This window comes from Amphiura filiformis, chromosome 18 (genome assembly GCF_039555335.1).
Source record: "Amphiura filiformis chromosome 18, Afil_fr2py, whole genome shotgun sequence".
NCBI lineage: Eukaryota > Metazoa > Echinodermata > Ophiuroidea > Amphilepidida > Amphiuridae > Amphiura > Amphiura filiformis.
The window spans coordinates 44,495,951-44,509,879 of NC_092645.1; the positions used below are offsets into that span (position 1 = coordinate 44,495,951).

Consider the following 13,929-nt stretch of genomic DNA (forward strand, 5'->3'; position numbering starts at 1 on the left):
TTTTTACATTTTGCTCTCACCAAATGCCAAAAATCATGCTCTCAACCAATGAACACAAGTTTTTCATATTTAGCTCTCACCGCACACCACTAACTGAGAAAGTGCAACCCTAAACTTGCATCCATATCATATTGAAGTACCCCTGGTATTGCTCTCACCGCACACCACGTACTGAGAAAGTGCAACCCTACACCTACATCCATTTCATATTTAAGTGCCCCCCCCTGTATTGCTCTCACCGCACACCATTTACTGAGAAAGTGCAACCCTGCACCTACATCCATTTCATATTGAAGTGCCCCCCCCCCCGGTATTGCTCTCACCGCACACCATTTACTGTGAAAGTGCCCCCCGTGTGCTCTCACCACACACCATTTACTGAGAAAGTGCAACCCTACAACTACATCCATTTCATATTTAAGTGCCCCCCCCACCGGTATTGCTCTCACCGCACACCATTTACTGTGAAAGTGCAACCCTACACCTACATCCATTTCATATTTAAGTGCCCCCCCCATATTGCTCTCACCGCACACCATTTACTGAGAAAGTGCAACCCTGCACCTACATCCATTTCATATTGAAGTGCCCCCCACCGGTATTGCTCTCACCGCACACCATTTACTGTGAAAGTGCAACCCTACACCTACATCCATTTCATATTTAAGTGCCCCCTCCCCGTATTGCTCTCACCGCACACCATTTACTGAGAAAGTGCAACCCTACACCTACATCCATTTCATATTGACGTGCCCCCCCACCCGTGATTGCTCTCACACGCACACCATTTACTGAGAAAGTGCAACCCTACACCTACATCCATTTCATATTTAAGTGCCCCCCCAGTATTGCTCTCACCGCACACCATTTACTGAGAAAGTGCAACCCTGCACCTACATCCATTTCATATTTAAGTGCCCCCCCCATATTGCTCTCACCACACACCATTTACAGAGAAAGTGCAACCCTGCACCTACATCCATTTCATATTGAAGTGCCCCCCCCCACGGTATTGCTCTCACAGCACACCACTTACTGAGAAAGTGCAACCCTACACCTACATCCATTTCATATTTAAGTGCCCCCCCGTATTGCTCTCACCGCACACCATTTACTGAGAAAGTGCAACCCTGCACCTACATCCATTTCATATTGAAGTGCCCCCCGTGTTGCTCTCACCGCACACCACTTACTGAGAAAGTGCAACCCTACACCTACATCCATTTCATATTTAAGTGCCCACTTTTCAAGAAGCCATTACAGGTTATAGATTCTGACACTATAAGGTATGAATTAGGGGCTGTTTCTTGCACATAATTTTTTCACATAAAGGAGCAATAAAAAACTCTTCTCCCTTCCCACATGCTCTCTTCAACCAATATTATCAATATCTACATTAACAAAAACAAGACATAACAAAAATATGTCTTAATCATCTGATTGGAAAGCAATGTCCATATCCGGCTGCCAGTGTACACAGAAATTGTTCAAGCGCATAATACTCCATAACGAGGTTATTATATAAAGCGTATTATTGTACTATATCAAACAACGCCGTCATTTAATAAGATATCAATAACTTAATTGTGCTTCACTTTACAAATAAGCCTAATAAAATATGATTGGATCACACAAATCGCATTCATTCATTACGATATGAATTCAAAATATGACATTTCATTGGAAATAAGCCTGTAACATGGCCTTCATGAGTTATCCCGGTTCTTATCAACTCACTGTTTCAAATGCTCTTGTTAGCTTTAAAATTGTATTATGTTATATCAAAATTGTATTTTATTTATTTTGTTATTTCTGTATAATTAAATGTTGATTATTGATCAAATTCAATAAAATCAATCCATCAATCAATTTCAATATTTTCCAGACAAATGCAAAATTTTTATTATTTGAAACTTTTAAACTAATTCACACAAGCAAAATGAAAACTCACTCAGAATATTGATCTTTATTATTTTTGTATTTATTTTTGTATTATATTTATCTTTATTATTTTTGTATTTATTTACACAATGTCGGAGCACTGTTTATCAATAAGCAAACTGTATCCTATTCATTAAACAAAACCAAGACATGCAAAAATATATCTTAATGTTTGTTTTCTGTTTGCAAAGTATCTTTTAACCCACTCCACGTGGGTGTCGACTGCAGACGACAAGTTTCAATTTTTTTTTTAATTCAAAAATTTCAGAACTCTAAATATTCATGACCATATTTGGAATCAGCATGAAAAATGCATTAAAATGAGTACAAGCAAGCCTAGCATTGGTTCAGTGGTTCTTAAGATAACTCTTGATATTTTGAGAACTCAAAACTTTTTATGTTGAAGCCTGTGGCTAACACGCAGAGCATTAATATTTTGCAATATTGTTTGGCAATAAATAAAGTCGGAACTCAGAAATATTGATTTTGAGATATAGCCAATCAAAGGAAATATTTCCTCCTGTCTTTGGAACTGTTTGTTCAATTTTAATGCAGTTTTCTGTAAAATGCAGCTTTGTAAATGTTTTTTATTATCCTATAAGAAACTGAAACTTTAATATTTCTGAGTTCCAACTGATTTTGCTTGATCGGATCACACATATTCTATTAACTTGATCATCCATGACAACATGGAATAAAAAAATATATCTCCAATTTCCTTTCATATGAAGCAATCGTCTCTCTTTCATAATGTGGTTTATTATCAATAACTAGAGCCCACAGGACTCACGCTCCGACTAGCTACTAAATTGGGCTTTGCCATATAAAATCAACACTCCCCCTGTGTGGAAGATTTTGGAAATATCTTCCACAGGGGGAGTATGAATTTCAAATGGAATTAGCACATTAGGCATCTCCTTTTGAACTTCATACCCCCTCTGAGAAAGATTCAACTTGAATCTTCCACAGAGGGAGGGTGAGTTTCAAATGGAACTACCTAATGTGCTTATTCCATTTGAAATTCATACTCCCCTGTGGAAGATATTTCCAAAATCTTCCACAGAAGTGTGGATTTTAAATGGAATAGCCCAATACATCTTAACTCTCTTCATGCGGGTGTCGACTGCAGACGACAAGTTTCAAAAAAAATTTCAAATTCAAAAATTTCAGAAATGTAAATTGTCATGACCATATTTGGAATAAGCATGAAAAATGCATTAAAATGAGTACAAACAAGCCTAGTATTGGTCCAGTAGTTTTTAAGATAGCCCTTAATATTTTGAGAAAATATTTCAAAATTTCAACTTTTTCCGTTGAAGCGCTTGGCTAGCACGCAGAGCATTAAACATGGCCTGGCAGTTGTATTACAAGCAATGCCGCGCACCAATTTCATGTGATACAAGATTCAATTCCCTAATCCGATTTCTCCATCCTTCTTTCCGACTGTCATTGACATCACTTTAAGCAGATACCCGCCAGAGATTATGAGAACATTTTGAAAATTGATTCTTACTTCAAATGAAAAAAAAAATGTCATAAAACATTCCTGCTGGAAATATGTACACATTAAATTGAACCTTGCTTGTGGTTAGATGAGATTTCCTATTATGTATGATGGTATGTTCACACTTAGCTTAGTGGTTGAGATGGTATGTTCACACTTAGCTTAGTAGTTGAGATGGTATGTTAATACTTATGCTGGTTTCATACTTTCGGCTGCTTGCCGCTGAGCGGCGTGACGCTTCATCATGCCGCTTGCACTGCAAGCGGAGCGGCACACCGCTGAGCGGCAGCGGCATGACTCTGAGAGCCACTCTTACCGCTCAGCACCACTCCAAAATCATATTTTGTTCTCAATTGTCAGAGCAGGACCGCTCCCAGTTGATTGGAATTCAACAGCCGCCGCGGCAAAGCGGTGGAATATTCAATATATCGGCTTGCAGCTGGTCACCGCTAGCGTTTCTGGTGCGACTACACAGTGAAGTAAAATCATCTTCAATGCGGCAAAGCCGCAAGAAAGTATGAAACCAGCATTAGCTTATAGTGGTTGAGAGAGTATGCTCACACTTAGCTTAGTGGTTGAGATGGTATGTTCACACTTAGCTTAGTGGTTGAGATGGTATGTTTACACTTAGCTTAGTGGTTGAGATGGTATGTTCACACTTAGCTGTGGTTGAGATGGTATGTTCACACTTAGCTTAGTGGTTGAGATGGTATGTTCACACTTAGCTTAGTGATTGAGATGGTATGTTCACACTTAGCTTAGTGGTTGAGATGGTATGTTCACACTTAGCTTAGTGGTTGAGATGGTATGTTTGGGTTTGGTGGTGTGCGCCTGACAAGCTGCCTCTCCAACCCTCCTGACAATTTATGTTTTCAACTGTGTTTGTGCATGTCTGTTCAGCTTTAATTTTTTACCAGAAGGAAACTATTGCACATGGAACCTACTGGACAATTTTGATGGTATTTACTAATGTACTTTTTATAGATTTGATAGAAATATATTTTGGAATCTTGACATAAATTTACTACTGTGCTATTGTACAATACAACTGTATACAACTCATCTGGGCAGTCATCTTCACTAAACTGTATGTGATCATTCATACTCAGCCAACTGTATCACAATCATTATAACTGTTGACCATCTATCCTTTGTATGGATAACTGACTTGATACATTCCAACAATGGTGTTATTGATTTTCACTTTGCTCCTACTGGCTGGACCCTCACACCAATGGGTCATCAGCAGTAGTACTAGCACTATGTGTGTATTCACCCACAATATGGAACTAATGATGTGTATTCAACATAATGTATTACTTGATGTACATCTACAAGAACTTCATCGAATAAAGTTCCTTACCAGCAGGATTCCGTATTATGGCAATGCTACTTCTACTTTTCAAATAGACATTTTGGTTTCTGGAGATATTAACCCCAACCCTGGGCCCGATACATCAGCGCCCTCTGTGGCCGATTCTGGGTACAATACCAAGACTCAAATAACTTATGACATAAATAAACTTTTTGCACTTAATATACCTAGTTCACTACCAGATATGCTATTAAATCATATCAAATCGCTTGGCATTCAACCTCAACCACCCTCGCAAGTCACTAGATCCATTGTTACATCTACTCCTAGGCGCATACGCATCGAGGAATAAAAGGAGGTCGGTAGAGAATGCGAAATGAACAAGACTCGGCGCTCACTAAAATTACTAAAAGGACTCCTAAAACCCATGTGTAGCTTGTGAACGCGGTGTTGTATCACGCTCCCCAAGCAATTAGCTGTGATGGATGCGATAAGTGGACTCATGTACGTTGTTCTGGTTCAATATCCAATGAACTTTATGACCATCTGGTTGCTGAGAATACCAACTTTTCTTTTATTTGTAACAAATGCTTAATTCAAAGTTTGCCATTCCATTATGTTAATGAATGTAAAGATCCTATTCATAAAGACCCCAAATATAAGATTTCAAAGATGGGTCTACAGAAATCCGTTTCTGTTACCAAAGGTAAAGGCCTTCATTTTATGCATTTTAATACAAGATCTCTCTTGCCAAAGATTTCTGAATTACGCTGTTTAATTTCTGATGCCAAGCCAGCTGCTGTTGCTATATCCGAGACATGGCTTGACGAATCCGTTCCTGATAATGAGATCAACATTCAAGGGTATGCGGTGCCATGCCATGATAGAGATAGGGAAGGTGGCGGAGTGTGTGTTTATGTCCACAATGATATTGCTTTTAATAACCGGCTCGATTTACAAAGTGATTGTTTAGAAAATCTTTGGCTTGAGATCCTCTTACCAAAAACAAAACCAATTTTCTTTGGCGTGTTCTATCGCCCTCCAGACGATACAAAGTTTCTTACTTACTTTGAAGATTCTATTTCAAAAATAAGGTCCGACTGTGAAATGATCATCATGGGTGATATCAATATTGATTGTTTTAAAAAAGAAGTGTCACTTTTTAAAGACTATTTGCATATCTTGAACCTATTTGATCTCCGACAGCTAATCACCACAGCCACTCGTATTACTGATACAACATCAACTTGTATTGATCATATTCTCACTAACAATCCTGAGAAGATGTGTCAATCTGGTACGATCAGTATTGGTCTCAGCGATCATCTCCTTATATTTTGTACTCGAAAAGCTGTCAGAGGTCAGGTAGGTCAGCATAGAGTTATTAATATCAGGTCTACTAAGAACTACAGTAAAGACATTTTCTTGTCCAAACTGTCCTCCATAAATTGGTCTTCTGTGTACAAATGTACTGATGTTAACCATGCATGGGACCTGTTTAGTACCATACTTCTGAAAATTATTGATGATATTGCACCGATGAAACAAATCCGGTTGAAGTCAAGAACAGAACCTTGGATGGATGATACAATTCTTGATAGTATTCGGACAAGGGACCAACTTCTTTATGATTTCAAGGAAGACCGCTCAAATGCTGATCTTTACAAACAGTACTGTAAAGTTAGAAACAAAATTCAAAGGGATATTAAAAGAGCAAAAGCTGAGTATTTTAGTAGTAAAATTGATGAGCATAAAAATAACCCCAAAAAACTTTGGCAGCAGTTGAAAGCCCTTGGCTACAGTACTAAAACTAAAGAGCAGTGCAAAGTTGTTTTGGAAATTGACGGTGAAACTTGTTTTGATTCTACTAAAGTTGCTGATCACATCAACACTTTTTATACCACTGTTGCTAGTAACCTTGTCAAAAAGCTTCCTCTCACTAAAAATGAATTCAGCACTGACTCAAAAAAAATTCCAGAAGTTTTATTCTGATAAAGGTATCACTGAATGTAGTTTTAAACTCTCTCCTGTTACCACTGATTTTGTCTTTTCTGAATTGTGCAAATTACATCCTAATAAAAGTACTGGATTGGACAACATTCCTGCTAAATTTCTAAGGGATGGGGCTTCTGTCCTGAAAGATCCTATTACTTCTATTATTAATTTGTCTATTTTAACCAATTCAGTTCCTGTTGAATTGAAGTGTGCACGTGTCACCCCACTATTTAAAAAAGGTAGTAGATCAATGGTTGGTAACTATAGGCCCATCAGCATACTAAGTGTAATCTCAAAGATTCTTGAGAAGTCTGTGCACAATCAACTTTACCAGTATTTAACTGACCATCATCTTCTTTATTCCCATCAATCTGGTTTTAGAGGTACTTACTCTACCGACACTTGCCTTATTCACCTCACTGATCACGTCCGTACACCGATTTCTCAAGGCAATTACACTGGTATGGTGATGTTGGACCTACAGAAAGCCTTTGACACGGTCAACCATGATATTTTGTGCAATAAGCTCCGTGCAATGGGGATTGAATCAGTAGATTGGTTTAGGTCTTACCTAAGTGAGAGACAGCAGATAGTCTGTGTTAATAAATCCAACTCCAAACCTATGGCAATTACATGCGGTGTGCCCCAAGGCAGTGTCCTGGGGCCACTTTTATTTCTCTGCTACGTCAACGACATGCCGATTAGTGTTGACTGTAAGCTTTTACTTTATGCAGACGATAGTGCATTGCTTATTGACGGCAAAGATCCAAAGGAAATTTCTTCCAAGCTCAGCAAGGAATTGGAGTCTTGTCAACAGTGGCTTATTGACAATAAGCTGTCTCTTCACTTGGGTAAGACCGAGGCCATTCTGTTTGGTTCACACAGGAAATTGAAGAAACAATGTGATTTTAATGTCATGTGCAATAATGAACCTATCCAATCTACCCAATCTGTTAAATATTTGGGTATCACATTAGATCAGTACTTATCAGGTGAATCAATTGCTAATATGGTTCTAAAAAAGGCTGGTGCAAGACTCAATTTTTATTCAGACAAGCTCAGTTTCTTGATCAAAAACTCGCAAAACTTTAGTGTCTGCTTTGATTCAGTGCTATTTTGATTATTCTTGTTCTTCTTGGTTCTCTGGTCTTTCTAAAAACTCCAAAATAAACTTCAAGTTATGCAAAATAGAATTGTTAGGTTCATTCTTGGTCTGGACTCACGGACACATGTTGGCCAGACTGAACTTGATAGGCTTGAGTTTTTAAATACTGTTGATAGAGTTAAACAATTGAAGCTTAACCATGCTTTTAAAATTTTTAATAACATGTCTCCAGATTATCTGAGTGACCATTTTATAAAAGTAACTGAAAGACACCGGTATAATACCAGGGATAGCCACCTCAATTTTGTTGTTCCAAAGTTTCATGGGCAAATTGGTAGTACCACCTTCCAATACACTACAGTCAAGGCCTGGAACTGTCTCCCAAGCAATATTAAATCCATCAATGGCTATGCCAACTTCAAAAAAGAAGTAAAAGCCCATCTTGCTACAAAGGCAAGATCACAAGAAGGGGGTAGTTCTAGTACTTGACTGTTTCGCTTGTTTCCTTCTTTTGTCATTGATGTTGTCCCCTTTTAAAGGACCCCAATGGAAATAAGCCTCCATGGCTTTTTGGGCTATCCTTGGTCTTATCAACGTGCTCTCTATAAATATGTGCTGTTTATATTCTTATTCTGTTTTTATAAAATGTATTTAAGTATTTTCTATATGTGCCTTTTAAAATGTCAATTGTTGTTGTTGATAAGACTAAATAAATATGAAATGAAATGAAATGAATGTTCACACTTAGCTTAGTGGTTGAGATGGTATGTTCACACTTAGCTTAGTGGTTGAGATGGTATGTTCACACTTAGCTTAGTGGTTGAGATGGTATGCTCACACTTAGCTTAGTTGAGATGGTATGTTTACACTTAGCTTAGTGCTTAGTGGTTGAGATGGTATGCTCACACTTAGCTTAGTTGAGAAGGTATGTTTACACTTAGCTTAGTGCTTAGTGGTTGAGATGGTATGTTCACACTTAGCTTAGTGGTTGAGATGGTATGTTCATTCTTTGCTTAGTGGTTGAGATGGTATGTTCACACTTAGCTTAGTGGTTGAGATGGTATGCTCACACTTAGCTTAGTGGGTGAGATGGTATGCTCACACTTAGTTTAGTGGCTGAGATGGTATGCTCACACTTAGCTTAGTGGCTGAGATGGTATGCCCACACTTAGCTTAGTGGTTGCGATGGTATGCTCACACTTAGCTGGTCACCGCTAGCATTTCTGGTGCGACTATCATCTTCAATGCGACAAAATTGACAAAATAACTTGCCAAAATATTCCAGATTTTAAATCCTTATTTTATACCCTTTAAAATCATATCAAAACGACTATCAGTTGCACACAATCTATGAGGTTGATGTACTAGTTGTAATACCCCCCTGGAATAGTGCAAGATGGGAAGAAGGGAAAAGGGCTATACCGCTCATTCTACAAAATCCGGTGCCAATAGCCTTTTTTCCATTCTTTGGTCCACAAAAACTTTGTCGAGCATTTAGGGCATCAAATATGTTGTTTTTCTGGTAGAACTCAACGAGATCTACACGGACATATATAGTTTTCCATACTTTAAATGCTTTCTTCAGCCAGATTAACCCTTGCAAAGGCTCAAAAATCGCTAAAAATGCGTTTCCACAGCTCAAGTGTCACATCTAACCCTGAATATTTTCTTTGAATAAATGCGATTTCTTTACATATTTGTTGTTTTTTAATTAGATAACGCACCATCATATTGTTTATCAACATTATTTTTTAGTGATTAAAATGTCTTTGTGTAATTCTAAAATAAATTGCACTTTCCACCAAAACGCTGTGAGCTACGTTACCTTTTTAACACAGGTTATTGGAAAGAAGTAAAACAGAGGTATCAATGTAATTTGCGGTTTTTGAAAGGAAACACCATAGGTTTTTAAAAATCAGAGTAAAAATCGTGATGCAGTAGCATTTTTGGCATAGAAATGTTGTAAACATTGAAATTTCGACCGACCATGTTAAGATTGGTGAGCTACGTTACCAGGATTCTATAGTATGCACTTGTATTACATGTACTTCCTAATAATATGTGAAAGCTACCAGTGGTCGAACCCCATTTATATTAGAATTAACCGACATAACGTTCTAACGCTCGCAAATCACATTAAAAACATTAAAACCAGTGAACTACGTTACTGTGAGCTATGTTACACACTCATTTAAGCATCTTCAAAACTTCTATGAAATGGTGAAATCTGTTTTACATTTCACTCAAGTGATCTTTAATTTGCTTTTTATGACCTTGGATTGAGTAAAACCAGCCCATTTTATAGTCGGTAACATAGCTCACATTACATTGAGTTTTAGTGTTAAAAAACATCATGACTTCCTGAAAGAAAAATATGCAAGTGGTGTTGGCAATTTTTTACATCTGAAAGTAGTGATACATTTACTTTTAAAAACACAAAAAGCAGGTCTTTTTGAACAACTTTTATTTTTTCTATTTTTTTAGTGGATTGGCACCGGATTTTGTAGAATGAGCGATACTGGCACTAAGTTTATGTCAGTATTGGTGAACAGTAAGTGATATTAGAAGACTGAACAAAAAAAGTAAGAGGATTTTGTTTCATGAGATTAATTCTATCTCAGTTTAAATTTGATATAAAACCTTCAAAAGAAGATATAAAATAAGAAGCCTTATTCTATAGTTAAAATTTGATATGCAACCTTTTCAAAATATCCGCTAAAGAAATGAAAATAAAAATTCAATAAAAATTCCCTTTAAAAGGGAAAGCCAGCCTCAATGTAGAAGAGGTCTTGTAATTAGTTTTGGTCAATGTGAAAGGCATTTTTAGGATCACGGCTTACTACATCCATGTTACATGACAGTCCACCAAACCATCAACGGTGAGAAGATGTACACTGAAACTGCAGAAAACATTAACTCCTAATCTCCTGTCAACTCTTTAATTCATTATTGTTCATTATTATTAATTCATTATTGTTCTCTAAATTGTTCTGTTCTGGTTTTATTTGTCTTTTCAGCTTTTTACCCACGATATTTCAATTTTCAATTTTTAATACCATAACTTACGAACTCAATTTCTTCGCTTAGGAATGTCCGATTTTATTGGGGAAAACGGCGTTGTGGAGCAAAATAGCTCTTTATGTGAAAGCCTCCAAATTTATAAGCTGTCCAAAAGATGTCTGTTTTTGACATGATACGCCACATTTCTTAAAGACCCATTCAGTGATCCCAGTGCAAGAGTAAAAAAATTAAAATTGTTTATAAATTGCTTAAAAGAGAAGGATAGGCCTAAGTCATTCAAATTGTCATTTGGTATTTTTGATACTCTCAGTATCTAAAAATACAGATTCGTGTAAAATGTCTTATTTTGTCTTAAATAGGCCTACACGGCTTTTGGCTGAACCATTCGCAGACTTAGCACATCTATGTAATAACAAAGGTACGGTACCAAAATTTTGATGATTTTTACGATCGTCCGGATGAGCAAATCACTGAATGGGCCTTTAATATTAATAATAGATAAGCTGCCTTTAAAAATATAAATTGCTTAAAAGAGAAGGATAGGCCTAAGTCATTCAAATTGTCATTTGGTATTTTTGAAATGCCAAATTTGGCAAAAAATGAAGAAAACAGCAGTACTGACGAAGTTCAAGCCATTCAAATACTTGTAGCTAATTTTAGATACTGTCAGTATCTAAAATACAGATTCGTGTAAAATGTCTTATTTTGTCTTAAATAGGCCTACACGGCTTTTGGCTGAACCATTCGCAGACTTAGCACATCTATGTAATAACAAAGGTACGGTACCAAAATTTTGATGATTTTTACGATCGTCCGGATGAGCAAATCACTGAATGGGCCTTTAATATTAATAATAGATAAGCTGCCTTTAAAAATATTATTGACAATGTTGAGAGTATAGGAATTACCTTGAAAAATGTCTCAAAAATACAACATGCCAGTTATATTCCGGTCTGAAACGATCAGACAATATTTTAAACATTAATAACATCATAAACCCAAATCGTGAAAAAATCACCCCGGGTAGATTTTTGGCTATTTCTCCATTTACGATCCTGCCCAAAAGTGTCTGCTTTCGATATACCACGTCACAAATACAACACTGCACTGACTGCAGGTTTTAGTTAAAAGGGCATTTCGTGATCCACAGCATCATCCCTAACTTTTCTCAAAAAAGTTGAGATTTTTATATCACTGGAAACCTCTGGCTACATAATGTTTATGTACAAAATATTTCTTGCAGATTAATTCATTAGCAAAGTAATCGTGAAATTTGAATTTCGTTCTGGTATACCAGAACAAAATTGCAACACATTGTGTACACATAACCATGCATAACTCAGTAAAGGCAAAATCGGAATCAACTGAAATTTTTAGAATAAGCTTTTTTGTGGATATCTACTGAAAAATGTCATAAAAAGAGGATGCTAGGATCACGAAATACTCCTTAAATTAAGCCATATAACATAATATAAACTCACCTTACATGTACATTTTTATTTTAAAATAATTTGATATTAATTAGCAATGTATAGTTTACTATATGATAGATGGTGGCAAGAACATTTATAAAGGACTGATTACTCACTGCAATCTTCACTCTTGTGTGTTTTGACTGTAAGTTTATGAATCAAATAAAAAAGATAGAAAGTAGCTTCACTTACGTTATGTGTCATTTTATTTATAACATAGAAGTTATTAAATTAATAAAGTAAGACAATTTATTTATCTATAAGTGCATGTCAAATGGGTACATTGTTCAATACTATAGGCCTACATGCATAAATTATGCCCATATTATAGCTAGGCCCTAAAAACTTTATTTTGCATCGGATTTTTCCCGTTGAAAAGGCAAAACTGATGTTCATGATAGCAACTATTTCATCAATAGCATTTTGAGTCATTTTTATCCATAAAACGACACAGGATAGGATAGATAATTACTTTGACATCAATATGGTCCATATGATGAAGATTTTGATTCTTAGATCTGTTATCAACATGATATCACCACATCTGTGATATCACGCTGTTCAGTGGTCAAGGACCCCGGGTCAAAGACACTGAAATGACACACTTTTCTTCTGCTGACCATATGATGCTGTATATTAACTATTATTGTTACATTTTAGGCCTATACCTAAAACTTTTAAAGTCATATTAATTCAAACATAACTTTGGTAATACTCACTTGTTTTCGTTCGTTGAAACGGCAAAACATACTTACTTTTCCTAACAAATCGAATTAAAAAAAAAAAAAAAAATTTAACCACAAAAAGTAAAAAAAAAAAATCATTCCAATACCACTAAAATATAATCTCTTGAGTAAACTGACCCCAAACCTGAAACAGATCCAGCCCGAATGGGCTGGCGAAAAGAGAGAAAAAAAACCCTTTTTATTAATTGAATTGAATTCAGGTATTGATCTTAAGCAATATGAAACTTTGATATATAATCTTTTCAGGAGAAACAAAAGGTACCATGTGCAAAAAAAGAAAAAGGGAATTTGATATGAGCTTTTACTGATCACCATATATTGATCTCCTTCATTAGGCCAAGCAAAATAAAAAACATGTTTCACATCCAGATTTTTGAAAAAAAAGGAGGAAGAGGGGGCTTTTTATTTTCTATTTTTTATCGCAAAATCGGTGTAAATACCCATAATTAGAGCTTGTTTTAGTGTATACAATAATGCCTGGAAAAAGGAGGAGGCCTCTTTTTATTTGTTGTTCTGAGAGGTTGCACCCCCTAAACTATCACAAAACCTTCCAAAAGTGTTTCTTGTATATTAGCAAGGCTATATAAATCATCTCTACTTCCTAGACATATTTTTAGAAAAGTTACAACTGAATTTCAAACAAATAAAAATATAATTGAAGAAACCTCAAAAAAGGAAGGGGGAGGGGACGTGAAACATGTTTATTTTTTTATTTGGCCTTATGTCATTTGATAGGTGTACAACTTGTAAAGTGAATTTTACAGGCTTTTGATGATCACTTGGCATAAATCTCACCAATTATAAACCACATACAGGGTGTTTCAAACCCA

At 36.2% G+C, this 13,929-nt stretch overlaps 1 protein-coding gene across 1 annotated transcript; it reads left to right on the forward strand.

Moving 5' to 3' along the window:
* The first annotated feature begins 5,432 nt into the window (after positions 1–5,432).
* Positions 5,433–6,752, forward strand: LOC140139179 (uncharacterized). Its single transcript, XM_072160959.1, has one exon. The coding sequence runs from the start codon at positions 5,433–5,435 to the stop codon at positions 6,750–6,752; it is 1,320 nt and encodes a 439-aa protein (XP_072017060.1).
* The last annotated feature ends 7,177 nt before the right edge of the window (positions 6,753–13,929 follow it).